At 44.1% G+C, this 27,916-nt stretch overlaps 1 protein-coding gene across 4 annotated transcripts in view; it reads left to right on the top strand.

Moving 5' to 3' along the window:
- syne1b (spectrin repeat containing, nuclear envelope 1b) overlaps positions 1–27,916 on the top strand; it is a gene marked incomplete at its 5' end in the record, with an annotated part of 267,667 nt that overhangs the window by 122,484 nt on the left and 117,267 nt on the right. For 3 of the 4 annotated variants that reach the window (XM_083634043.1, XM_083634042.1, XM_083634041.1), the window contains 27 exons: positions 25–191; positions 856–1,009; positions 1,625–2,250; positions 3,318–3,497; positions 4,533–4,683; positions 5,425–5,583; positions 7,952–8,134; positions 9,057–9,158; positions 9,311–9,514; positions 10,491–10,698; positions 10,840–10,952; positions 11,200–11,405; positions 11,499–11,648; positions 12,158–12,449; positions 13,747–13,919; positions 14,845–15,154; positions 16,359–16,523; positions 17,592–17,948; positions 18,062–18,198; positions 18,904–19,081; positions 20,901–21,083; positions 21,877–22,020; positions 23,031–23,186; positions 24,395–24,559; positions 24,656–24,828; positions 25,799–25,952; positions 27,048–27,191. In XM_083634043.1, coding sequence (XP_083490169.1) covers positions 25–191; positions 856–1,009; positions 1,625–2,250; positions 3,318–3,497; positions 4,533–4,683; positions 5,425–5,583; positions 7,952–8,134; positions 9,057–9,158; positions 9,311–9,514; positions 10,491–10,698; positions 10,840–10,952; positions 11,200–11,405; positions 11,499–11,648; positions 12,158–12,449; positions 13,747–13,919; positions 14,845–15,154; positions 16,359–16,523; positions 17,592–17,948; positions 18,062–18,198; positions 18,904–19,081; positions 20,901–21,083; positions 21,877–22,020; positions 23,031–23,186; positions 24,395–24,559; positions 24,656–24,828; positions 25,799–25,952; positions 27,048–27,191 — 5,334 coding nt within the window. The remainder of the gene's footprint in view (positions 1–24; positions 192–855; positions 1,010–1,624; positions 2,251–3,317; positions 3,498–4,532; positions 4,684–5,424; positions 5,584–7,951; positions 8,135–9,056; positions 9,159–9,310; positions 9,515–10,490; positions 10,699–10,839; positions 10,953–11,199; positions 11,406–11,498; positions 11,649–12,157; positions 12,450–13,746; positions 13,920–14,844; positions 15,155–16,358; positions 16,524–17,591; positions 17,949–18,061; positions 18,199–18,903; positions 19,082–20,900; positions 21,084–21,876; positions 22,021–23,030; positions 23,187–24,394; positions 24,560–24,655; positions 24,829–25,798; positions 25,953–27,047; positions 27,192–27,916) is intronic. The other variant, XM_083634044.1, reaches the window with a different exon arrangement.

The following is a 27,916-nucleotide window of genomic DNA, read 5'->3' as shown; positions in this document are numbered from 1 at the left end:
TCGAAAAATATGTTTCGGTTGCAGGGCTTGTGCTGTGACGTCAAGTCCCTTGAGCCCGCGCACGCCGTCTTGGTGTCTCTGGGGACGTCGTTGTGTCCCACTGCACCAGAAGACAGAGTGAGGCAGCTGAAGGAGGAGCTGGAGACACTGCAGAAGAGACTGCACGCTCAAAATGAAGCCCTCCCCCAAAGGTGAAAAGTAGCTCTGTCATTCAGTTGGGTTCTGCTCACACTGCAGGTCAAACATACTGTACATACACGTGCTGGGGCATCTGGGTAGGGTAGTGTAGTGTAGTGTAGCCTATCACCGTGGAGAGGTTGAGTTCCCGACACAGTGGTACTTCTGGCTTGGTCGGACGTTCCTACAGAGACAATTGGCCGTGTTTGCGGGTGGGAAGCTGGTGGAGTATGAGTCCTGGTTGCTGCACTAGTGTTGATCACGTTGGCTTGCTCGCACAATTGCAGTGAATACGAAGCTAGACCAGTACGGTACACCAACAGTGTATATATATATATATATATATATATATATATATATATATATATATATATATATATATATATATATACTGTATATACACACACACATATATATACGGTATATATCTGTCTTTGCAAATTAACTCTTCATATATATATACTGTGTGTATATATATATAGTCTATACACACAATTATCGCAAAGTCTGCTAAATTAAGCACAATCTAAACATCATGTGCCAATCATGCTATACTGTAGTTCTGTGTGGTAAACTCCACCCCCCTCCAAGCGGATTAAAAACATACAAAACAAAATATTAATATTAGTTGACCCAGGTCTGAGAGTTGATTCACCATATTGCCACCTCGTCCCCCAGAATCCGAGAGCTTCAGGACCACCTCTCCCTGGTGGAGCAGTTTGACCAAGTCCTGCTGAAGTTCTCCCAGTGGAGCGAGACCATGCTTTCCAATCTGCACTCAGCTTCTCAAATCAACATTGCCAACCTGCAGCCTGCTGCCGCACAAGTAAAGGTAAGAGCCACAAATAAGTCTTTCTCATTCATTTATACATGCATGCATGTGTTTACACTTTGCACATTTCTAGCTGCCACTCTAATGCAGAGCCACTTAGGCCATGTTCACATTACAGGCAAATCCGATTTGCTGCTAAAGTCATTAATCATCATTATCTTGATTGGTTTCCCAAATCTGATTTGGGAGTGTGTCCGCACTGCCACAAATCTGATGTTCAAGTCGGATCTGTGTGTCCAGACCTAAACAGCCTATCTGCATGGGTTGCTATGGTAACAACGTGGGCGTCAGTAAATACGTACGTTGGTGACGTGGTTTTCCTGCGCAGAAGCATTTGATGACGAGTTGCGAGTGACGTTCAAATCAGATTTGGTGGATCTGCGCGTCCACACTGAAGACACATCAGTCGAAAGCACATTTGAAACAGATTGGAAACTACCTGCATTATGTGGTTTGGGACAAGTGACACAAATCAGACTTGGAGCGTCCAGACTCATAAAACCAATCTGGATAGAGTCATTAATAGGTCACTAAAGTTCACAAATCTTGATTTGGCCTCCTAGTCTGAACATGGCCTTAGTAACACTTGACCCCTCTTTCACTCCTCTGTGACAGGAGGCCCTCGCGGCGTTGCAGAAGCAGGCCAGCGTGAGACAGAGCTTGGATCAGCAGACCGAGAAGCTTTGTGGGTGCTGTGAGCCGGGCGATGCGCAGCTCCTCCAAAGCAGACAGGAGAGCTGCCTGCAGCCCTACCTGGAGGCGCGGCACATAGCCGAGCTGCAGTCGGAGTGCCTGGAGAGGCTGGAGGCCTTCCTGCAGACGCGCGGCGTGGCGGCAGGCGTGCTGCGGGGTTTGAGGCAGACCGTGGAGAGTGCCGGGAGCTGGGACCGCGGCCGGGTAGAGGAGCTGCAGCAGGAGTTGGCCACTATCGTCCCGGACATCAGCCAGCTGGAGACGCTGGCCGTCGGCCTGGACAGCGGCCTCTGCAAGAGCCACCTTCACGTCGGCAGTGACCAGGGGTCGCGCACTTCCTGCCGCGTGCTGGCCGACTCGCTCAGCGGGGAGCTGGACGCGGTCAGGAACCTGCTGGGAACCAAGCAGAGTGAAGCAGAGGCCCTGGGCTCTCTGTGGACCTCATTCAGACAGCGCAAGGAACAGCTGCTCAAGACGGTGGAGGACATTGAAGAGAAAGCCGACCACCAGAGCTTCAAAGAGCCTAGCCTGCATGCGCTACAGCAGAGGTGAGTTGTTGTAAGAGGGTAATGTGATCAATACTTATGTAATTATTATAATTACTGCGCTGTTGGAGCTATAATAACTCCTCAAATGTGAGTGCTTGGAGCGAAACAGAGGCCTCGTTTACCAATGATGATCATTATGTTGATAATCAAATGTTCCCCTTCCTTGGCCCTTTCCCACATGCTCCCCACTACAGTTGCATCAATTGCCGATGCCACCCATTTTGTTTTTGGTCTCCTTTTTACAGTTCCCTCTGACTTAAATATATATTATGATGATGATGATAATAATAAATAATAATAATAATACAGTATACACAGTATATTATATTATATTATATTATATTATATTATATTATATTATATTATATTATTATATTATATTATATTATATAGAAACCCATTTTACACATCTATTGGTGGGAAAAAAAATATATATATATATTTTATAACACTAACCCTATATATATATATATATATATATATATATATAGGCCTAATAAAGAAATACAACATTGTTCTCCGCTCTATGGCTCTCCCCAGATCGACAGAGGGAGTGCAGCAACAGCAGGGGGAATTGGCCAAGTACAATTGGGGAGAAAAATGGGGAAAAAACCTAAGAAGACTTGAATAAAAAAAAGAAAAAAGTCTTAATTATAGGACCCCCCTTGAAAATGAGATGCGACATCTCAAGGACGACATCCTGTCAATAAATTATCTCTACTTGGGGGGCGTCCCCGTGGCTCACCTGGTAGAACGTGTACCACAAAGGCTTAGTCCCTCGCGTGGCCCACCCGGGTTCGAATCCGACCCGTGGTCCTTCGCCGCATGTCGTCCCCCCTCTCTCCCCACCCTTCCTGTCTGCCTACTGTCCTATCAATAAAGGCAAAATTGCCCCAAAAATTATCTAAAAATAAATAAATAAATCTCTACGCTGTCGCTTTGTTTGAGATCTTTGAGACGCTTTGGGAGATCTGGGCTTCTCAGATCAGAGATCTGGCCTTCTCAGATCAGAGATGTGGGTTTCTCACATCAGACCAACAGCAACAGTCTTTTCCTCTGCCTACCAGGCTGCGGTTCTTTAATCAGCTGGAGGATGAGCTCCAGTCACACCAGCATGAGGAGCAGTGGCTGAGGGACAAAGGCCAGCAGCTGGCCCAGAGAGATGCAGAGCTGGCCGGGGAGGTGCTGAGGGAAATCGGCCTCCTGGAGACCACATGGGAGGACACCAAAAAGCTCATCATGGACAGGTACTAAAGGACTTGAAGAGGGGGTGTCCACACTACTGGAACAGACGACACTGCAGTCACATCTGAAATGAAACACTATCAAAATGTGCAGGGTAAAAGATTGTGCACCACGCTCACGTACAGATGCTATTAAAGCAGCAGCCAACAGGTGCCACTCATCAGACATTATCAGACTCATCAGACATTAGCTGCTTCACTACCTGGAACACAAGACCAGTCACCAGACATACAGTAGGCAGGCATAGCACTCTAAAGTGGGCTGGGTCACAACATTTGTTATATATAGAATATAAGGACCAATGTGTTGATTCTTAAGCCCAATGTCCACCAGATACGGTACGGCTGCCGGAACAGACTTGTACCCCGTGTAATCTTATCAGACGCAGACGCAGATCCAGCAAAAATACGCATCTGGTCTATTTTTGCCAGACCCGTTCGTGTCTGACAAGATTACACGGGCACAAGTTCCGGCAGCCGTACCGTATCTGGTGGACATTTGACTCCTGGTTTTTTTGATTAACACTTGTGTTTGAATGCGTTTCGTTCATTTCATTTATTTGTATAGGGACAGATACATATACATACAACATTTGCCAATGTCTGATGACGTGTTTTTTTATGTTACTTCTCTGTTGTGCAGTGGATTGTATTGTGCAGTTCATCACTTGCTTATAGGACGAATCAGCGTGACGTCACTTGCCGCCCAGAAATGCGGAACCCCGTGGCAGTTAACTAGTATCAGTTGTGCCAAACAAACTGTGAACTGTCGCAGTTTTTAAAATGTAAACAGAGTTAGCCGGCTAGAGTCAGACACTCACACCTCGCGCCACTTGGGCTTCATAGGGTTCCATTGCCGTTGCCACCCAGTGACGCGGTTTGTTTACCAAAATGCTGTTCGGCTGATCCCTCGTATAAGGCCAGTATCACTGATGATGACGTCAGATTGAAGACATCACTGATGATGTCACAGTGGGATTTATGACATCACCTCGTATAAACTGATATGGGTGATAAATGTTGCTGTCTCTCTGACAGGCAGGAGCAGTGCAGTGTGCTTTTGGAGCTGATGAGGGAATACCAAAGCCTGAAAACCTCCATCAGCGCCATCATTGAGAGCACAGAATCCTTGGTTGAGATTGGCTCTGTTCTGAAGGACCACGAGGAAACCAAGAGATCACTGTCCAAGGTCAGAAAGAATGTTTCAATGATTCTTCAAGTGTGTGTATCTATGTAATGTGCTCTAGCTCCTCTCATGTTCCTCTACACATCACTTTAAATAATGGCCTACGTCACGAAAATTATATTTTTGCCTAAATCATCTCTTCATGATGCTGGGCACTTCTGGTAAAATGGCCTAAGTCCTTAATTGAAAAGATCATGCTGTTCCTACCTGGTAGTGCAATGGCCTATGTCAAGCGTGTGACTTAGGCTGTTTTTTGTTTTTGTTTTTTTTGCCTAAGTCAGGACAATGTGACTTAGGCAAAAACAAAACGGCCTAAGTCACACGCTTGACATAAAATGCAACTGTAAGTCAGGCAGTTGTCAGTTGTCTTTTGCCTAAGTCACAATGGCATGTTCGTAAATTGACCTAAGTCATCTAATCAGTCATCTAATCGTTTTATGTTACATAATTGCCAGTTATTTGTATGTCAATAGTCATCTATTGTCATAAAAAAAATGTGTGGAATGATTAATAAATATCATATATTCTGTATTTGGTTCAGTTTTTTATGTTTTATGAAAAACTTGAAAAAGTGACTTAGGCCATTATTTTAAGCGGGTGACGATATGTCATCTCAGAAACCCAGAATCTTTTTCTTTATTGGTTCAGGATTTTTACCATCTGGGTTTTTTTTTTTTTTTTGCCAGTTGAACCTCAGATTGCTCAAAAGATTCACTGCCTCCCCCCTTCCTTGTCCATGTACAGCATGAGTCGGTCAAGGCACAGATGGCTGGTAAGCAGCGGGAACTGGACCAGTTTTCCAGCAGAGGAAAACAGCTGCTAAACGAGCTGAAGAAGATCCCAGAGTGTGATTCTCTCCTGATGAAACAGGATATTGAGACACTGGTGGATCAGTGGCTGGACGTAAGTGTGATGTAGCATCCAGCAGAATCACAATCAATTAAGCACAGCATTGTTGCCTACAGTGTGAAGGCTCAGTGCAAGACATATTATTCACCTTATTCACCACGCCCACTTTTTCTCTCTTCCGCGTTACACGCAATTGTATTTGTTCTAGGGATGCACCGATCCACTTTTTTCACTTCCGATCCGATACCTGAATTTGGTTATCTGCCGATACCGATATTATGCCGATACCAATATTTTTCTTGAATATACAGTATAGGCAAAGATTTGGCCAATTAAAGATTATTTTTTTAAATATACCTTGCAAAAAGCAGACAAAATTAAGAAAATATACAAGGCAAAGAAGGATACTATTATACGTGGGCAAATTACGGCCCGCGCTGGAATTGCAATTTTTTTTTCTTTTTTCTTTGCGATTCCGATCCGATCCGTGAATTAGTGCCAATATCGGCACCCGATACCGATATTGGATCGGATCGGCCCCATCCCTAATTTGTTCTTCCGGTTCAGCGCTAGTTGGCGGCCAATTTCAAAACAAAACGTCACTATGAATGAAGTTTGGAAACATTCAGAAGCTACACTGCGGCCAACTTCAGTTACATGTTCATAGTGTTACTGCTGCGAGGAGCCGATGGCTGTACCCGGTCGGCATTTAACGTTAGTTACAAAAGCCTTTTCGACAGTGTTTTCTCACTGCCAGTAGCCTACAGTAGGGGCAGACAGATACTAGCTAGTCCGACCGGCACACAGCCAGCGCTCTCAGTCCTCGCTGCTCGTTAAATATTTCCAAATAGGCATTATTCTGATAAACTGGTCACATATTTGGAATGTTACGTTCTCACCCGAAAAAAGATTAAAACTTTCAAACAGTTTGTTTTTTTTGCTTGAAAATAGCTTTTTGGCAAGTCTAAAAATGATTACGGGTAGGCGTCATCTACTTCCGGGTCTAAAACGGAAAGACGATTACAAAATGACGTCATGCAGAAGCGTCCTTATATGGGCAAATAATAAGGTGAATAGATATAAGATAAGAAGATAAGAAATGGACCAATTTAATGTTCTCCCCAGGTGTCTGAGAAGATAGATTTAATGTTCTCCCCAGGTGTCTGAGAGGATAGATCTAATGTTCTCCCCAGGTGTCTGAGAAGATAGATTTAATGTTCTCCACAGGTGTCTGAGAAGATAGATTTAATGTTCTCCCCAGGTGTCTGAGAAGATAGATTTAATGTTCTCCCCGGGTGTCTGAGAGGATAGATTTAATGTTCTCCCCAGGTGTCTGAGAAGATAGATTTAATGTTCTCCCCAGGTGTCTGAGAGGACAGATTTAATGTTCTCCCCAGGTGTCTGAGAAGATAGATCTAATGTTCTCCCCAGGTGTCTGAGAGGATAGATTTAATGTTCTCCCCAGGTGTCTGAGAAGATAGATCTACGGTAATGTTCTCCCCAGGTGTCTGAGAAGATAGATTTAATGTTCTCCCCAGGTGTCTGAGTGGATAGATTTAATGTTCTCCCCAGGTGTCTGAGAGGATAGATTTAATGTTCTCCCCAGGTGTCTGAGAAGATAGATTTAATGTTCTCCCCAGGTGTCTGAGAGGATAGATCTAATGTTCTCCCCAGGTGTCTGAGAGGATAGATCTAATGTTTTCCCCAGGTGTCTGAGAAGATAGATTTAATGTTCTCCCCAGGTGTCTGAGAGGATAGATCTAATGTTCTCCCCAGGTGTCTGAGAAGATAGATTTAATGTTCTCCCCAGGTGTCTGAGAAGATAGATTTAATGTTCTCCCCAGGTGTCTGAGAAGATAGATCTAATGTTCTCCCCAGGTGTCTGAGAAGATAGATTTAATGTTCTCCCCAGGTGTCTGAGAGGTTAGATCTAATGTTCTCCCCAGGTGTCTGAGAGGATAGATCTAATGTTCTCCCCAGGTGTCTGAGAAGATAGATTTAATGTTCTCCCCAGGTGTCTGAGAAGATAGATTTAATGTTCTCCCCAGGTGTCTGAGAGGATAGATTTAATGTTCTCCCCAGGTGTCTGAGAAGATAGATGTAATGTTCTCCCCAGGTGTCTGAGAGGATAGATGTAATGTTCTCCCCAGGTGTCTGAGAGGACAGATTTAATGTTCTCCCCAGGTCTCTGAGAAGATAGATCTAATGTCCTCCCCAGGTGTCTGAGAGGATAGATTTAATGTTCTCCCCAGGTGTCTGAGAAGATAGATTTAATGTTCTCCCCAGGTGTCTGAGAAGATAGATTTAATGTTCTCCACAGGTGTCTGAGAAGATAGATTTAATGTTCTCCCCAGGTGTCTGAGAAGATAGATTTAATGTTCTCCCCAGGTGTCTGAGAAGATAGATCTAATGTTCTCCCCAGGTGTCTGAGAAGATAGAGGACAACATTGAATGTCTGAGCCAGAGTTTGGCAGTGTGGGAGGATGTGCGGAAAATCAGCGAGGATGTTGAGAGCTGGACAAGTGGCTGTGTGATCGAGCTGAGTGAGAGCCTGAACAACCTCAACGACAGTCAGAAGATGTCAGCCAGGCTCTCCATACTACAGGTGAGACGTCTGAGGCCATATAGCAAGTATGTTTTGTTATGCTTTCTTTCACTCTTCTGATGGGCGGGGTTTTGCCGTATTGGACAATACACTAAGACAGTGACAGGAATGTATTTTAAAGAAACTTTAGTAGACTTTTCGATGAATGAAGGTTGTATATTTATCTCTTTTTTTATCACATGCATGTTTCAAAAGACTTTGCAGAGAATTAGCTTAACTAATGTATAAACACTGCCCCGATGACTGAGAAAGAGGAAAGACAGATGCCTCAAAGGTGCGTCTAGGATCTACGGTAGCTTCTTTTGTATAATTTTTTCTGATATCCCCCCATTTTCTCCCCAATTGTACTTGGCCAATTTACGCCCCCCTGCTGCCCCGATCGCAGCTCCACCCTCTGCCCATCTGGGGAGAGCTGTAGACTAGCACCGTGCCTCCTCCGACACATGCGCAGTTGCCAGCCACTTCTTTTCACCTGACAGCGGGGAGCTTCACCGGCAGGACGTACAGTAGCACGTGGGAGGATCAAGCTATTCCCACCAGTTCCCTTCCGCCCCAACCGACCAGAGGAGGCGCTAGTGCAGCAAACGACCAGGACACATACCCTCAATCCGGCTTCCCACACGCAGACACGGCCAACCGTGCCTGTATGGACGCCCGACCAAGCCGGAGGTAACACGGGGGCGCGAACCTGCGACCCTCGTGTTGGTAGGCAGGGAATGTATCACTAGTATGTAACTAATCAAATTCCCTGACACCACAGAAACATGAGATCCTGTAGCATCCTGCTCTACATGACGTTATTGATTGAAGACATACTGTACATTTCTTACTGTATAACCACAACCATACTGTATCTCACTGTTTCTCAAAGAGATGTTCTGAAGGTCTTATACACGCTTTCCTGGTTTTGATAAATCCACAGGAGGAAATGGGTGAAAAGGAGCAGAAACTGGAAACCCTCCAGAGAAAAGTGTCAGAACTGAAGCAGCGCAGTCAAAGTCAAGAGACTCCTGCCAAATTACAGGTACTTCACATGATTCTAATCGCATTTGTTTTTTTGAATACATTCAGCACATGTAAATGATGGTGTGCATTAAGCTGACACTACACACAGATCAACTTCACAGTAAGTGCAAGCAGCACATAGGTGATAACCTTCATCCCCACTTGTGTCAGGTGCTCGAGAATGACCTGCGAAAGAAGATCAGCATTGTCCAGAAGCTCTGTGAGCAGGCCAGGGGGAACCTCAGGGACTTCAGCTGCCAGAGGAAACAGCTGGAGGACTACATCTCTCAGATGTCTGCTTGGCTAAAAAGTATGGAGGATTCCCTGGTTTCTTCTCCCACTGGATCAGATCCTGAGGACATCTGCAGAGTGAAGGTGGAGTCTCAGTGACAGTGATGCTTTTTCAATCCCGGTCGTCTGTACTCCTGTTTTTCTTTTCTTATTTAAATCCTATTAGATAAATACATTCACTTGGCATTGTATTGGTGTCAAATACCAGTAAAATAGCCCCTAATGAGATGGCTAGGTGAAAATATATTGTATACATTTATACATTGTAATGACTTAATTACACAATGCAAAACGCAGCAAAACTCAATGCAACAGAATGCAAATGAAAGGTATTGCAACAATGATATGCAGTGAAATAAAGCAGCAGATTTAGTTGACATTCACAAACCAAAATGAATATTAAAGTAAATGAAATTAACACAACAAAGCAATACAGTTATACAAAATACAATGAAGCCAAAATCAGCATACAAGTACATAATCCATAATAAGATGCAACCAGTTTGGTGTTTGCTACTGTATATTGACTCACATGTCCCTGGTATGGCAAACCTAGCGTATTCTTTACCAACCGAGCTAAACTGAAAGTGACATGGCATACAGGCTCATAGCATCTTCATAGCTGTGCCCTGTGGTGGCACAGGCTCAGGAGACCTTTTTGAATTTTTGAGAGCAACAGACAGAGTGACTTATCTGCAACAAAGTGTAATGCAAGAAAATTCAATGCAACAGAACAAAACACGGTGGATGAAAATGCAAATGCAACACTATTAAACAAAACACCACAACACAAACGCAAGCAGAGGTCAAAATCATACCATAAAACATACCAAGAAGCAATACAAAATGATGTACTGTAACTGAAAAATGCTCTAACTTTCATATTGACATGTTGCTATATACACATACAGTACATCACAGAGATGTCTCCTGGCTTATACGTAGGTTATTGGATTTGGGGAACAGTGGTCAGCCCTGTTTTGCTGTAGAGGAATAAGGAAGCTAATTATCTAATTAGCTAATTATCTCCTTTGTTACACACATGGTTTTTGTTTTGAAGGACCTCCAGAAAGAGCTGCAAAATCAGCAGGGAAGCATCGACGCCACGCGCGAGAGCCTCAACACCCTGTGCAGGAAGTATCCCTCTGAGGAGCTGGCCAGCTTGGGCTCGGCACTCACTGACCTCATTAAGACGTACGAGTCTGTCAACCAGCTGTGTGCCAGGACCCTGGCCTCCCTGCAGCGATGCCTACAGCAGCAGTTCAACGGTGAGGACGACCGATGACAAAGTCCCAAGACATTGAATGAACATTAATGAATGCTATTATACAGTGCATGATCATTAATGATGCTATTATACAGTGCGCGATGAGCATTCACCCTCGCCCTCTGTCTCCCTCGCTCTTCAGACCTTGTTCAGGAGTTCCACCGGTGGCTCTCGGAGCAGAGGGAAATAGTGAAGGAATGCTCCGACCGCTCTGGAGACACTCACATTGTGGAACGCAAACTACAGAAGCTAAAGGTAAAGCTAATGCCCCCAAATACTCGATCCACTGGAACAGCTAGAATCCGTTCATTCCTACTCCTTGATGTTAAAGAAACAGAGTGTCATTTGTATTAGTATTTTTTAATTCCATCTAAATTCTCTGCATTTAGCGATTCACAACAGGTGGAACCGTTAGACTTAAGCTTAAGTTCCTGATTCAGTAACATCACGAGTGTCAATAAGACGGCTGTCAAAAGCTACACTGCAACTTGCTACCTGTCAGGGCGCGTTGGAGCGGGTGGAGGAGGGCGAGGTGCGTCTGACTCAGGTCTGCGAGGAAGGGGAGAAGCTCCTCCTCCATCTTCCCAAGGCCAGCGCCGGGCAGGTCCAGCAGCACCTGTCGTCCATCCAGCAGGACTGGGACAGCTTTGTGGAGCAGTGCAGACAGAACCAGCAGATCCTGGAGGACAGTGCGTCGCTCATGAAGGGGTAAGGGACTCGCAAAGTGCTTTGCCGAACTGGTTGATGTGAAGTCCACCACTCTCGCCCACAACATGGCATTTTCAAAAAAACTCCTTGTAGGTTTGAGGGCCGCCTTAAGAAACTGCGCTGGTGGTTGGAGCATATGGAAAAGAGGATGAGCACGGATCTGCCTGAAGCCAAACAGCGCGGCCCTGAGAAGGCTGTGCTGGAGCAAGTGGACGAATACCAGCAGGAGGTGCTCAAAGAAAGGTGCTTGATCTGCTTCATGTCCTTGTGTTTATGTGGCGAAGAAAATAGATCTATCATATGGAGAGCCAAAGTGAACGTCACTGCCTGCTTCAGCGCTGCACCAGAGATTTTCATCCGCCAATTTATTTTCCCATAGACATTTCGTAAAATGCTTATAAAAATAGTTTTACTTGGTCAAACCACACGGTTCAGCTACAGTATATATAGAATCGGGAGAGACGATAGAACATTTCAATCAGACCAAAACTGAAATAAACGTATTTTTTTAACGTTTTGGTCCGAGTGAAATGTTATGTGGTCTCTCCTGTTCCTACCGTTTGGTTTGACCAAGTAAAACTATTTTTCATAAGCATTTTACGAAATGTCTATGGGAAAATAAATGGCGGATGAAGATCTCTGGTACAGTGCTGAAGCAGGAAGCGACGTTCACCTTGGCTCTCTCTCTCTCTATTCATCTCATATTAATCTCGTCATGTCTCTTAAACCCCCTTTTTTCTTCTTCCATGCAGGGACTCATTTGAGCGTCTGGGTCAGGAGGGCCAGGCGCTGAATGAGGGCGGGCGAGGTGACGGCAGTGAGACCAGGGTGTCGGCTCAGCTGCAGTCGCAGCACCAGGCCCTGCTGAGGCGCGTGAGGGAGAGGCTGCGCAGCTGCCAGCTCACCCTGCACGAGCAGCAGGCCTTTGAGGAGACACTGCACACCACCTGGACCTGGCTCAATGGAGTCCAAGAGCGCATGGCCTCGCTCAACAGCACAGTCGGCAATAAAGAGACCCTGGAGAAACGGCTAGGTCTTGTGCAGGTCAGTGAATGTTGCCCTGTTTCCAAAAGAAGAAGAAAACGCTAACTCATTACAAAAGTAACATATTACATATATATTATATATATATATATATATATATATATATATATATATATATATATATATATATATATATATATATATATATATATATATATATATATACATACATACATATATATATGTATGTATATGCAACGCTAACGCTAACTCATTACAAAAGTAACATATTACATATATCTTATATATATATATATATATATATGTATATGCAACGCTAACGCTAACTCATTACAAAAGTAACATATTACATATATCTTATATATATATATATATATATATATATATATATATATATATATATATATATATATATATATGTATATGTATATGTATATATATGGCATATACTTTGAGCAGTAACTCAGTAATATAACTTATTACTAATAGGATTTCAGTAATATTATACCAGTTACTTTGTCAAGTAACACAAGTTACAAATTGAGTTACATTTTCTTTTATCAAAGCATATATTTAAATAAAGATACAATATTTTCCTAATCAAATTGTGTGTTTTTCTAATGCAAATAACCACTATAGATGACAATAACAAAGGAAGAGGATAACATTCAGAATTGTGGACGGTTTACACACTGACTTTAAGACGGTTGCATGTTTGGGATGGTTCTGTCATTCTGCCACTGCTGTTATTTTGGTGAAAGTAATGCAAAAGTAGTGTAACGAGTTACTCGAGTCTACACAGACAGTAATATTGTAAAGTAACTTAAATGAAAGTAACTAGTAATATGTAGTATATTACATTTTGAAAGTAACTTGCCCAACACTGATCATAACATGAACACAATGAGAAACACATTGAGGCCATTTACACTTGGTGTTAACATGCGTTTTCTGCCATCAGATTGCAATCAGATTGTGCTTGACCACATTAGCCTGATTTCATTTACACCTGGCGTGATCAGATTGTAATCTGATGGCAGTCTGATCACCCACAACGGGTGTCCTCTCAATCCGCATACAGTTGCCGTATCCAGATTCAGAGGACACATTGCATTTACACTTGTGTTCAATGTGGTCACAATGCGTCCCTGACCACCTCCGGAGGTGGTTTGGCCGATCCGATTGCAATCCATCTTCAGTGTGTCTTGGGGGCGTTTACACCTGTACTTTCAAGTGATAAAACACAATCTGATTACAATCTGATGGCAGAAAACACATGTTAATGCCAGGTGTAAATGGCCTCATTTATAACGTGAAGAGTGTTTTCTTCTTGTAGGATATCCTCCTGATGAAGGGTGAGGGCGAGGTGAAGCTCAACATGACTGTAGGAAAGGGAGAGCAGATCCTGAAGCACAAGAGCGTGGAGGGCCAGGAGGCCATCTGTTCACAGCTACAATGCCTTAAGGATGCCTGGGCCAATATGTTGATGACCTCCATGAGTTGCCACAGGTAGGAAAACACTGCCCTCCTCTGGACCCCAGGAGAATTGTCACTTTCTTTTGGCGCAGTGTTGAGTTCAGTCGAAGCTCCACTAGGTCATTTCAAATGCCAGTGAGAGGGAATTAAAATAGACTCTTCTCACAGGGGCCATTTTGTGTCGAAAAGGCAGGAGGTGCAAGCAAAAACACTAATGAGGGTTTCAAACTTCCATGATTGGAATTTGGAAACCTTCATTAGTGTTTTGCTTGAACCTGTGTTTACCCTGCCTTTTCGACACAAAATGCCCCCCGTGAAAAGGGTCTATTGTGTGGACTTCAACACCCAAAACCCTGGAACTAAGTAAACTGCACACCAGTGACCATACTGGATCCTAATACTACTACTACTAATAATAATAATACCAAATTTGGGAAATCTACAGTGTCTCGATGAAGGGGATGCACACTCTTCTCTGTTGCAGCTCCACTTCATAAAGAGTGTAATAATAAAGGTGTATTTAAAAGAAAACTGCCTCTTGTGGCTTTAAGCACTAATGACTTATAGGCATTGTGTTATTGTGCATTATTGTCATTGCATTATACTGGCAGTGCATTACTTTTAGTGCTGGTGTCAAGTTAAGGGCTGGTAACAGCACCATAACCCACCTCAATACCTCAATCAATATCATCCATATTGCTGATTTACGTCAGTTCTTTCCTAATAAATTAATAATAATCATAATAGTCTATATTTGACGAGAGCCTTTGTTATTAATGATGTCTGGGGTAACATACAATTGCTACTACTAAATTACGGTGGCTATGCTATGTGCTTCTGACACTGACATCCGACAGAGGGGTGAGTGTCTATATTCCCCCTGCCAGTGGCTATCAATCAACTCTCTCAATCTGTCTCTCTCTCCATTGCCAATAATCCTTGTATTTATGCCCCATAGCCGTCTAGAGTGGACGGTGGCCCAGTGGACCAGCTTCCAGGAGAGCAAGGGCCAGCTGCAGCAGTGGATGGAGTCAGTGGAACAGGAGGTGGGCGTGAGTCTGCCCCAGCAGCCGGGGCTGAAGGAGAAGTCCTCTCTGCTGGAGCGCCTCAGGGCCATCCAGGCTGACGTGGAGGGCCACGCGACTGCACTGTCACGCCTGACTGACAAAGCTGTGGAGATGTATGAGAAGACTGGGGACCAGGCCTTTGGACCGGAGCCCAGGGCAGAACTCAGTGCTCACTTTGCCGATATCTCCGCTGTCGTCAAGGTGATCTGGATGCTTGGCCACGGGGTTCAATGTTTGCAAATAACTTTGCTTTAATGTAATTGGATAAAAGTCATCCACCACACTCATAGCCTTCTAACCTCATGAGACCTAAATAGGCCAATATGACCCAGATGCTTGCAAGTATAAACCCCGATAACTTGAGTTATTACTGTTTTCACTGTTATACTACCTCCTACTGTATGTACGTGTGTATATGCGTGTATATATATGTATAATATGTTTATGTATGTATATTATTATTCTTTTATTTTATTTATTTTATTTTATTTTACTGTCTTATTTTATGTATTTTTGTTTCTGTTGGAATGGGACTGGGTTGTGGGGAGGCAAATGAGGGTAGATGTGTTGGTTGGGATGTTTCAATGTAAAAAAAAGAAAAGAAAATTACACTTGTTATTGTATTGTAACGCCAATGCTCCCTGCTCAAAAATAAATATTATTAAAAAAAAAGTCATCCAGGAGAGAGCGACTAGCCAAAAAGAAGCATCCCTGGTGCTGGTAGGGAGCGTGTGTCTCGCCAGGGGGGGACTTCCTCATTTTAGGGGCAAGCTAGGCATCACATTTCTTTTTAGGGCAGAAGGCCACATGCCAGGGGCCATTGCTCTAATGACGTCGTGAAGAGCGATTTTTCTGAAAAGTGTGTTAGAATGACACATCCTTTGCATAGGACAGGCTACATTAAACTGAGACCACTGATGCTTTCAAAGCAACTGACAGTAGCAGGCTGGTATAGCAGGTGCCGGTGGTGCCTTAGGGATCTCAGGGCATCACGGCCAGAGGGAGGGCCAACGGAGGCCATGGCCTCGATGGCCAACGGAGGCCATGGCCTCGATGGCCTCCGTGTAACTCCCACCTTGTGTCTCGCTCTAGAACTCTTCCACGGGGCAGACACTTAGGATCATGGGCCCACCTTGCTACAGTACCCAAATTGAGGGGTTGGTTGCATTAAGCCAATTCAGATAATGTCAAGTCAAAAGTAAACTCAATTGACTTTAAAATTCTGGGATTGCCCTGACACTCAAACTATGTTGCAAACCCCATCCCTGGCATCTAAGTAGGCTCAAAAACATACAATGAAGAATATTTGCAAATACTATTAGACTCATTCCTGTTTAGACATCATCTATTTTGCATTATTATCAAGTTGCGGTAAGTGTTTACACTGTCTTCTTCATTCCCAAAGGGTAAAGTGCAGTCCATGCAGGGCATTGTGTCTGAGCATGAGCAGTACCTGGACGCTGTGAGAGACTTCAATGACTGGCTGATCTCAGCAAAAGAGGAACTCCAGCGCTGGTCAGACCTGTCAGGAGACTCGGGCTCCATCAAAAGAAAACTCTCCAAAGTGCAGGTGAGGAAAGGTCAGGGGTTTTTAAAGTGGGAGGCGGGCCTCCCAAGGGGGGGGGGGGGCTCCAAGCAGTTTCAGCGGAGGCACATTGAATAGAAGTGAAAAAAATCTCACATGAGTTATCAAAACATCAAAATCAGAACACACATTGAGCAACCGATGGTGAGTATAGACCCTTTTAGAGTGGACGTCACAGGGTTAGTTGCATCGCGGTATCCAAAACTCTGAGGAAGTCAAGCCGAAACGAGAGAGATCCGGAATACAGGAAAAAGACGTCTTGTGCCGTATGCGTATAGACGCTGGACATTCCCACTATAGGAATATGATGATGTGCTGCACTGCAACTTTGCGATGTAGTTGGATCCCATCCTGACAGTGAGTACGGGTCAGGAAACCTCACCCCATTGAAAGAGTTAGCTTATTTGTGTAAGATCACCTGTCTGTTGCTGGTAAAGCTTTAAAATATGTGGAGGAGGCGTCGGGATCTTCCATATTTCTATGACAGCTGAACCGCTAGTTGTAACTTTCTGCAACCAGTTCGGCTCCACCCACAAAATACGTAATCACTGTTTACAAACAATAGAGAGGCAAAGTGCTACTTCCTGCTTCAGCACTGTACCAGAGATTTTTATCCGCCATTTATTTTCCCATAGACATTTCGTAAAATGCTTATGAAAATAGTTTTACTCCGTCAAACCAAACGGTTCAGCTATATTTAGAATCGGGAGAGACCATAGAACATTTCCCTCGGACCGAAACTTAAAAAAAACGACATCGAAAAAATATTTTCTTTAAATCCCCAATTGTTTACGTTCTGGTCTGAGTGAAATGTTATGTGGTCTCTCCTGTTTCTAAATATATCTGAACCGTTTGGTTTGAACAAGTAAAACTATTTTTATAAGCATTTTACGAAATGTCCATGGGAAAATAAATGGCGCATGAAAATCTCTGGTACAGTGCTGAAGCAGGAAGTAGGCGGTCCCTTTGCCTCTCTATAAAAGGGTCTAGTATAAATGACCATTTTGCGGTGGCAGAGGGTTTGACACCTGTGATTTCTTTGCCCCCCTCCAGGAGCTGCTGGACTGGAAGCAGCGAGGCCGAGAGAGGCTGAGCCGGGTCCAGAGGTGCGGGGCGGTGGCCAGAGATCACACCGGCTCCGGGGGCTTTGAGGCGGTGGAGCGAGAGGAAGCGGCCCTGCTGTCGGCGTGGGACCAGTGGGAGCGCGCGGCGCTGCAGACGCGCGCCGGCCTGGAGACTGCCCTGTCTCAGATAGCCAGCTCCGAACAGGAGTTCAGCAGCCTGTCAGCACAGCTGGAGCAAGACCTGCAGGACTTCAGTGGTCAGCTGCAGGACTGGCATCTCAGGTTGGCCCAGACGGAGGGGAAATGCATTGGGGAGGAGGTCGTTAAGGCCTGGCAGATTGCAAAGGTAAGTCTCTGCTGAAGTATAGTGCCAATGCCAAGATAATATCGGATGAATGACACATTATGAAATGTTTGATGTCGACTCATGGTTGTAATATATCTCCGTTTTCCACCCAGGACACTTTGGAGGGGCTTGTCAAAGCTGAGCCCATGTCCGACAGTCTGAAGACTCAGCTTAATGATCTGTGCCCATTCTCCAGAGACCTGGGCACGCAGTCAGAGAGAGTGTCCTCTCTCATCAAAGCATACAACAGGTGAGCACGATTGAAAATCTGGCATAGACATTGAACACATACAGTATGTGTAGCAGTACAATACGCTTAAAGCTGCATTCAGCGATGTTTTTGTGTTAAAATAAGTGTTAAATGGCTCGATATTCTGACAACAATCACTGAAATAGAGTGTTTGGTCAGTGACTTGGAACCCCAAACCCCCCACTGTCCTCTATCTCTCTCCTGTAGTCCTTCATGCAGGGCGGACGTGTCTCCGCAGCCGGGTGGCGGCATTGGATTTGGTGTGAAAAAATATATAGGCCTTTACAGGCATCGCGATCTGACCTTCCGTTTCCCAGATAATTTAAACATTTCTCTGATTGGATAGTGGGAGGTCAGCGCCGAGTTTTTATCCAATCAGAGAAATGTTTACATTTTCTGGGAAACGGAAGGTCAGATCGGTTTGCGGAGATACGTCCGCCCTGCATGCATGGCTACAGGAGATATATAGAGGACAGCGGGGGGTTGGGAGTTCCAAGTTACTGACCAAACACTATTTCAGTGATTGCTGTCAGAATATAGAGCCATTTAACACTTATTTTAACACAAAAACATCACTGAATGCAGCTTTAAATTGCTAAATCTCCATTGCTAAAAACAAACTATGGTCAAAACAACAGCTCTCATACAACAGAATTAACAAAAATTGGCGGGTCTCCCATCTTTTTCTTCCCAACTTGTGTCTAGTCTGAGCCTCCAGGCCTCCAGGGAGTGCCAGAGCAAGGAGAAGCTGCTGGAACAGGGGTTCCGCTCAGCATTCAGAGAGTTTCAGCAATGGCTGGTCAACGCCAAGATCAACACGGCCAAGTGCTTTGACGTACCCCAAAATCTCAATGAGGCCTCATCTAGTTTGCAGAAAATTCAGGTACTGCACTCAGTCAGCTGTCATGGACCATACATGCACTTATGCTGCCAGGGTTATGGGTTTAGCTACCATTGGAGGTACCCATAATAAAAATGCTTTTAAAGTCGAGCTGAACCCAAAAATGACTTTTCTTTTCTTTTAGTTCAAATACCTGGGTATGCAGTGCACCTATTTAATAATGTATGCAAAAAAACCTCACAAAAATCTAATTCCTTTAGTTTTTCACACTTTTTCACATCAAAAGTTCATTTTTCAAGATTTCATTGATAACAGTAATTTACAGCCTCCCTGGCTGTCGGGGGTCGTCTCTCGGAGATTCCAGGCCGGCGAGCAGCACCCATGCATCGGATTGTCTGCTCGCTCCGCACGAAGCCGGTGGCTGCCTGGTACTCCGCGGATCCCACTCGCGTAGCATGACAACACGCTGAATCCCACCCGATTTGGGGGTGGAACACGCCAGGATTGGCCGATGCCAAAGCCAGTCGACAGAATTGTCAAATCATTGATATATCATTGTCGTATCGCAATTATTGCCCATTAAAAGTCCAACATTTTTAGTGACACATTCTATCCTTCCTTATTAGAAGAGACAGTCTGGCTTGAGAGACTAACACCCCGTTTACACCTGGTTTTTAAATGTGGCCTGTATCCGGACAAGTTATTTGGATAATGGTCGCATTTAAAAACCAGGTGTAAATTGGGTGTAAAAGATCTATACACAATGTAAGCCAGGCTACCTCCAGATGTGGTCAGAAAGTTCTGATCACATCCTGATCACAATGCATTTACACCTTGCATTTAGCATGCATTTCTCCTAATCCAGATAACAGGTCACATTTAGGAACCAGCTGTAAATGAGGTGTAATAGGAAGTGTAAACACAATCGGAAGTTCTGCTTGTGTTTACACTTCCTTGCAAGTTGAGTATCACTGCCCTAGTAGAATAAAAATGCTAAGTGTGTGAGTGAGTGAAAGTGTGTCAGCAGAAATTGTCTTTGGGCCACAGCTATGCCATTTTACATGCGATCACACTGAATCTTTCAGGAAGTGTAAATAGCCCTCCTGCAGGTGACCTAACGGAGCCAGATTGTTTAATTAGGGCCAATTAATGGCCGAATTTGCGATGGCTGCGCATATTAATGGTCAAACTTGTAATGCTGCGCGATGTGTGCGCAGCCTCCACCAGTCACACAGGGACGCACATGACTGCACGGGTATTTAGCTAGTCATAGGAATGTTATATGTTATCCAAATGGCAAGCACATGCCATCTCTACAGTATGTCATTTACTGTCACAGGCCAAATCCGATTTGTGAACTTTAATGACCTATTAATGATTCTATCCAGATTGGTTTTATGAGTCTGGACGCTCCAAGTCTGATTTGTGTCACTTGTCCCAAACCACATATGGAGGTAGTTTCCAATCTGCTTTCAACTGATGTGACTTCAGTGTGGACGCGCTGATCACCCCAGCAGACATGCAAACACTGCCACAAACATTGTATGTTGGCTCATTGGCTCATTGCATCTGGACACACAGATCCGACTTGAACACTTGCCCCAAATCAGATTTGTGGCAGTGTGGACACTCTCCAAAATCAGATTTGGGAAACCAATCAAGATAATGATGATTAATGACTTTAGCAGCAACTCGGATTTGGCTGTAATGTGAACATGGCCTAAGGTGTTAACAGTGAAAAAGTTATTCTGTAACTTGAGGTTGGGAGAATTTCAAAAGCCTCTTTTTGTTTCAAGCTAATTGTGGTTTAACTGCATGCTTCAGTTGTCACCTCATCTGTCCTCCTGCTTCTCGTCCCCAGGAGTTCCTGAGCGACAGAGAGCAGGGTCAGTCCAAACTGAATGCTGTGGTGGTGAGCAGTGAGCTGCTGTCCAGTATTGCTGCTAAAGACAGAGTTGATGCAGTTCGTGCGAAAACAAACAGCGCCAGAGAGGACTGGAAGAATATGATGTCTAACTTGCACAATAGAGAGACAAGTTTACAGGTAAGCATCTAAGCATCTTTTCCCCCAGTTTGTGTTTTTCCATCTGAGACATTCCCAAGGTAAACCACCTGTGCTATATTAATCATTATTATGATTATTATTATTATCAAGGAAAAAGTATGGGTATCTTCCTGAATCTACAATGCAATGTAAGCACCAAAGGAGAGCTTCAGGCCCCTGTTGCTTTCACAGCAGTCGTTAACTGTGTTTCAGAACCTTCTGTCTCAGATGAAAGACTTTCACAGAGTCGTTAACTGTGTTTCAGAACCTTCTGTCTCAGATGAAAGACTTTCACAGCAGTCGTTAACTATGTTTCAGAACCTTCTGTCTCTAGTCTCTTAGAACAGACGAGTTGGCTTCCGCAATTTTCAAATGCTTCCGCCATACTGTCTGTACTTCGTGGGGGAGAATCATGCACCAACCGGAATGGGAAGCAGAAAGGCGGGTTTTCCGCTCATTAGTCCAATCAGAATCCAATATGCCGGCAGAAAGGCGGGTCTTCCGCTCATTAGTCCAATCAGAATCCAATATGCCGCATTTGCGTGTCGTGATTGGTCGGATTCCGTAGAACTTCCTTCCAGTCTGAAGGTTTTTTTTCCCAACTTCCTTGTGCGTGTTCTGGCGGTGTAACGTACAGACTGTATATAGCTGCATTCGCCGGATGTAGATGATACAGTCTGTTTTAAGAGACTATTCTGTCTCAGATGAAAGACTTTCACAGAGTCGTTAACTGTGTTTCAGAACCTTCTGTCTCAGATGAAAGACTTTCACAGAGTCGTTAACTGTGTTTCAGAACCTTCTGTCTCAGATGAAAGACTTTGAGACAAGTGCCGAGCCTCTTCACGATTGGCTTAATGTCACAGAGGTTGCCGTGCAGGAGAGCAGCACACGCCTCCACGATCTCACAGCCAAGAAGCAGGAGCTCCACAAGCTGCAGGTACCCACGCCCACAGGTCACTAAGTCCATGAAGACCACTCATGTTCTGCTGCAACAACCACAATGCTACAGTACCAACCCTGACCACCGCTGCCATCCACAGACGCTCACCATTCCAACTCTGCTGGTATAGGCATAGCTAGCACTATACCCTGTACCAGCGTGTGAAAAATACGAATGGTTGTGAACGGAGAGATAACGTAACTTTTTTACCCCGTTTGAATTGTGCCACAGGGTACACATGTTAAATTGTGTCAATGTAAAAGAGAACTCTGCAAGTGGAGAAAGTCTCCGTTTGTGGTAAAACTGTGGCACTATAAGTTATAAATCAGAAAGACGACGCACAACCAGTCGCGTAAGTGACGTCTCTCCCGCCAGTCCATCGTTGTTGATGGTGTGACGTATAATGTGCGACACGAGATGTAGTTGATTGACAAACCCTAAACCCTACGTTTCAGTTTCAGGACAAACTGTGACTTTCTTGACATGCATAGTTATCTTTTAAATTGACAAAATTGAACATGTGTACCCCGTGGCACAATTCAAACGGGATAAAAAAAAGTAAAAGTTATCTCTTCGTTCACTCACAGCCATTCATATTTTTCACACGCTGGTACAGGGAGAAAAGCAGGAAGTGACGTTCACTTTGGCTCTCTATATGCAAACTGCCAATCGCTTACTTGTGCATTGCTGCCATCTTTCCGCTCCGCTCTTTGCCACTCATAAATGTGTTTGTAACGCAGTGTCAGTCGCATTAGATAATACTCACCTTCATTTAGGATGTCTTTTTAGAATCCATCTACTGCTTAGACCTGTTGATCTGCTAGCTAGCAGAAGCCTTGGCTGCACGTGATGACCATCGAGAGCTTCTCAGACCATAACACTGGCCAGATTCCCTCTTACTCGTCCCTTTTCTGCCATGTTGTCACCTCTAACCCCCCTGGGCTTATGTCTCTGTGTCAGTGTGTCAGCTTGCATGCCTCTTGGATAACCTGCTTGTGCTCTTCCAGTCTGTGCTAGAGGAGTTAGCCTCTCAGGAGGTTCAGCTGAACAGGCTGAAAGAGAAGGCCCAGCTGCTGTGGGACGAACACGCGGCCGGCAAGGGCTTTGTGCACCGTGTCTCGCAGCTCTCCGCTCAGTACCTAGCTTTAACCAACCTGACAAAGGTAAATAATGTCTGTATGCCTGCCAGTCTGCCTTCCCACTGAGGGCTCGTCTAGGGGGTAGAGCTGGTTCTCACTGGGGCTCGTCTAGGGGGTAGAGCTGGTTCCCACTGGGGCTCGTCTAGGGGGTAGAGCTGGTTCTCACTGGGGCTCCTCTAGGGGGTAGAGCTGGTTCCCACTGGGGCTCGTCTAGGGGGTAGAGCTGGTTCCCACTGGGGCTCGTCTAGGGGGTAGAGCTGGTTCTCACTGGGGCTCGTCTAGGGGGTAGAGCTGGTTCCCACTGGGGCTCGTCTAGGGGGTAGAGCTGGCGATGAGACAGAAGCACTAGACTGGATGGAGCTCTGACCTTTAACATTATAAAACATTATTTAACACCTTAACATTATTTACAGATGATAAACAGTGAAGGTACTAGTCCAGGGGTGGGCAACTGGCGGCCCCCGACCTCACTCAGTGTGGCCCCTGGGTCAATTTCCTTTTTTCCCCTTTTTTTTAAAAAGGCGGACATTTTTGGTTGGGTTAGACCACCAAAATCTGTGTTTTTACAACCCAGAACATGGCGCTAATGGCGTTAGCATTGTCCATCCACATACTGTTTAACCTTAGCATTTGAGCTAATGCTATTGTATCAAACTATATCCAGGATGCACATTGCACATGCAACATTACTAATCTGATTAATATGACATATTTGGGTGATGTACCCCATCAAATTGCTGTAGCGGGCTGTTTTAAAGCTAGAGCAAAGTTTCTGGTGTCATCTGAATGGAAGAATTACTAAATTTGAAGATGAAAAATATAAATGTTGGTATAATAAACTTTGATTACCAGTCCTTTTCATCAAATGAATAGCTCTAATTGGGAGTGATGGTGTTACAGTAGGCTACTGGTGGAAGTGCACGGTCACAATCTGGCCCTCTGGTAGCGAGGACATTTTTTGTGTGGCTCCTCTCTATCATCAAAGTTGCCCATCCCTGTACTAGTCCATCGTAGTTAAATACTAATTGTCCTTTCACTGTAATGCTTTGTTAAACAGACGATAAACACAAGCTCATTTCCTTAATCTCTTTCATACTAAATACTTATTTATTCATGAAGGACTTTGTATGTTTAAATGCCAGGTTGAGTCTATGCTGAATTGTCATTAGGGTGCCATTACGGGATCCTCAAATGGTCATTTCCTGGTTGTGCCCTGCTTTGTGGGTGTGCAGGAGAAGGCGTCGCGGATCGACCGCATAGTCACGGAACACCAGCTCTTCTCCCAGGGGCTAAAGGAGCTGCAGAACTGGGTGGCTGACACCAGCCACATGCTGCAGACCTACTGTACCCCCACTGCTGACAAGAACGTTCTGGATAGCCGGATGATCAAGCTGGAGGTATAGAGAACATCACTGGTACTTTTCCAAATTAGAGTTGTCACTTTTCAATGCCCGATATATTTTATCCACATGTGCATGTGACTGTTGCACCAGGCCTTGCTGACTGCTCGTCAGGAGAGGGAGATCCAGCTGAAGATGCTGACCACAAGAGGAGAGTCAGTTCAGAGAAACACCTCCGCTGAGGGAGTGCCTGTGGTCCAGAAACACATTCAGGACCTCAAGGATTCCTGGGATGCCTTGCTCTCTGCTTCCATCCAATGCAAAAGGTTAGTTCTCTACTAACATTACCAGCAAACACCTGAGGCTGCGTTTTCACTGTCTTTACAGTAGTATTTTTCCTCATTGTTTACAATAGAAAATATGCATTAATGCATCTTCCAGACAGTGCTGATAGCTAAGCATGTTTTTACCAATCAATCAGAACATCAAATGTTAGAAATTGAAAATATGTAAACTAGGGATGTTCATCAATTATCGAAAATCGATAATTGATCGTTAAGGATTGGAATCGATCCTGTGGCATTTGGATCGATTTTGTTATTATTAAAAAAGAAAAAGAAAAAAGAATTGGACTAGGTTTGGGTGGAATTCGTTCCTCCTCGCCCCACTCCATTGCACAGCCGACTAACGTGAGGTGGAGCTTCATATAGTCTCTAGTTTTCTGGCTGGGCACGGGCCTTTGTGCCAACAAAACTGTTTTAAACATGGGAAATTCACACCGGCATGCGCCGGGGACAGCAGAGTGTTGGAGAGGAGACACATTGAAATAAAGAGTTCATTGAGGAGAACACGTTGTCTTTCATATTTTCTGCCATAGGCATTCATTTTGTAAAAAAAAATATATATATATATATATATATATATATATATATATATATATATATTGAAAATTTTCTAAGTATTAATATGATCGATAATCGATAATTGATCGTTAATTTTGACCGATTATCGATTTTGGAAAATTTTCAAAATGAACATCCCTAATGTAAACGTTGGCTCCATGATTCAACAGGTTTTAGATCATTTCATAACAACAGTAGTAGCCACTAGCCACAACCAGAGCATCTGCTTAGCTCTGTTTCTGACTTAGACAGAGCTGGTCAAGTGGACACATTAGTAATAGTAGTAGTAATCATGTAACTGATGCTTCTACTGCTTTGCTTCTAATTTAATATAACTACTACTATTGCTACTACTACTGTCTGATTGTGTGACTGCACTCATGACAATTCGCAGTCAGCTGGAGGGGTCCCTCTCTCAGTGGACCAGTTACCAGGAGGACGTACGGCAGTTTGTGGCTTGGCTGGAGCGTGTGGAGGAGAGTCTTGACCCCACTGACAAACAATGCTCAGAGATGAGAGACAAGAGCGCCAACCTGAGCAAAGCCAAGGTACACAGCCCTATCTCATCACATGTTCAGTCCTATACTGAAGATGCCAGTAAGACATTAAGCTGACTCATTGAAAGTGACTTACAAAAAAAAAAATGTTTAAATTCCAAGCAATAAATATTACAAGCAATCAATAGAATGCTTTGGTGTCTGACCAGGTCTCTCTTGTGAATGAGACCCTGTGTCTCAATGAGATTTACCCGTTTAAATACAGGTTTAAAAAAAGCAGTGGTGTATAGTACTCGAAAGCCATACTTGAGTAAAAGTACAGATATCTTCCAGAGAAAAAGACTTTGGTAAAAGTAAAAAAAAAACAAGCAAAAGACTGGGCTTGAGTGGAAGTCTATTTCTTCTTCTTGAGTTTTATAGCCGCTGGCAAACAACGTTATGTTGCATTACAGGCCACCAACTGAGATGGCGTGTGGATCGTGATTAACGTAACTTGCAAACTAGGAGCACTGATTTGCCAAACCTGATTGCTTGCAGGCTACCCAATTTCTGCTGATTTTACTTTGTAACTAAGATGCTTGGGGGAAATGTAGTGAAGTAAAAGTATCCATTTTATTTGGGAAATGTAGTGGAGTAAAAGTGAAAGTTGACAGAAATATAAATACTCAAGTAAAGTACAGAAACTCAGAAAAAATACTTAAGTACTGTACTTAAGTATTAATACTTTGTTACATTACACCACTTGAAAGAAGAGCCGATGCACACCCTCACAATCTTATGGATAGGTGCGTCGGAGGATAGAGTCCATAAGCAGAAGAAAATAATTCCCGCACACTATCCAGTAACTGGCAAACTTTATTACAACGTTTCGGTCAATCAGACCTTCATCAGGTAAAAAAAAATATATATATAAAAAAATAAAAAAATAAATGATGAAGGTCTGATTGACCGAAACGTTGTAATAAAGTTTGCCAGTTACTGGATAGTGTGCAGGAATTATTTTCTTCTGCTTACATTACACTACTGAAAAAAGTACAAGGGACAAAGTTACACTCGCCAGACAATAGATAGAGTAATTATGATAAGTAGAGACTTGAAACATGTGCAGTTGATTGAAGATCCCTTCATTCCCTGTTGTTATTTCAGTTGCTGTATGAGGAAGTGCTCAGCCACAGCGCCCTGCTGGACACAATCAGTGCAAAAGGTGCCAGTATGGCTGAGCATTACGTCACCCAGCTGGAGCTCCAAGACCTCCAAGAGCGCTATAACACAGTTAGAGACAACGCCATGGTAATAACACATCACAGCAGCTATAACACCGTTAGAGACAACGCCATGGTAATAACACATCACAGCAGCTATAACACCGTTAGAGACAACGCCATGGTAATAACACATCACAGCAGCTATAACACCGTTAGAGACAACGCCATGGTAATAACACATCACAGCAGCTATAACACCGTTAGAGACAACGCCATGGTAATAACACATCACAGCAGCTATAACACCGTTAGAGACAACGCCATGGTAATAACACATCACAGCAGCTATAACACCGTTAGAGACAACGCCATGGTAATAACACATCACAGCAGCTATAACACCGTTAGAGACAACGCCATGGTAATAACACATCACAGCAGCTATAACACCGTTAGAGACAACGCCATGGTAATAACACATCACAGCAGCTATAACACCGTTAGAGACAACGCCATGGTAATAACACATCACAGCAGCTATAACACCGTTAGAGACAACGCCATGGTAATAACACATCACAGCAGCTATAACACCGTTAGAGACAACGCCATGGTAATAACACATCACAGCAGCTATAACACAGTTAAAGACAACGCCATGGCAATAACACATCACAGCAGCTATAACACCGTTAGAGACAACGCCATGGTAATAACACATCACAGCAGCTATAACACCGTTAGAGACAACGCCATGGTAATAACACATCACAGCAGCTATAACACCGTTAGAGACAACGCCATGGTAAT

Source organism: Poromitra crassiceps, assembly GCF_964638095.1.
Source record: "Poromitra crassiceps genome assembly, chromosome: 3".
NCBI classification, from domain to species: domain Eukaryota; kingdom Metazoa; phylum Chordata; class Actinopteri; order Beryciformes; family Melamphaidae; genus Poromitra; species Poromitra crassiceps.
The sequence above is the reverse complement of the archived record's forward strand: the minus strand, read 5'-3'. Positions and strand labels throughout refer to the sequence as shown.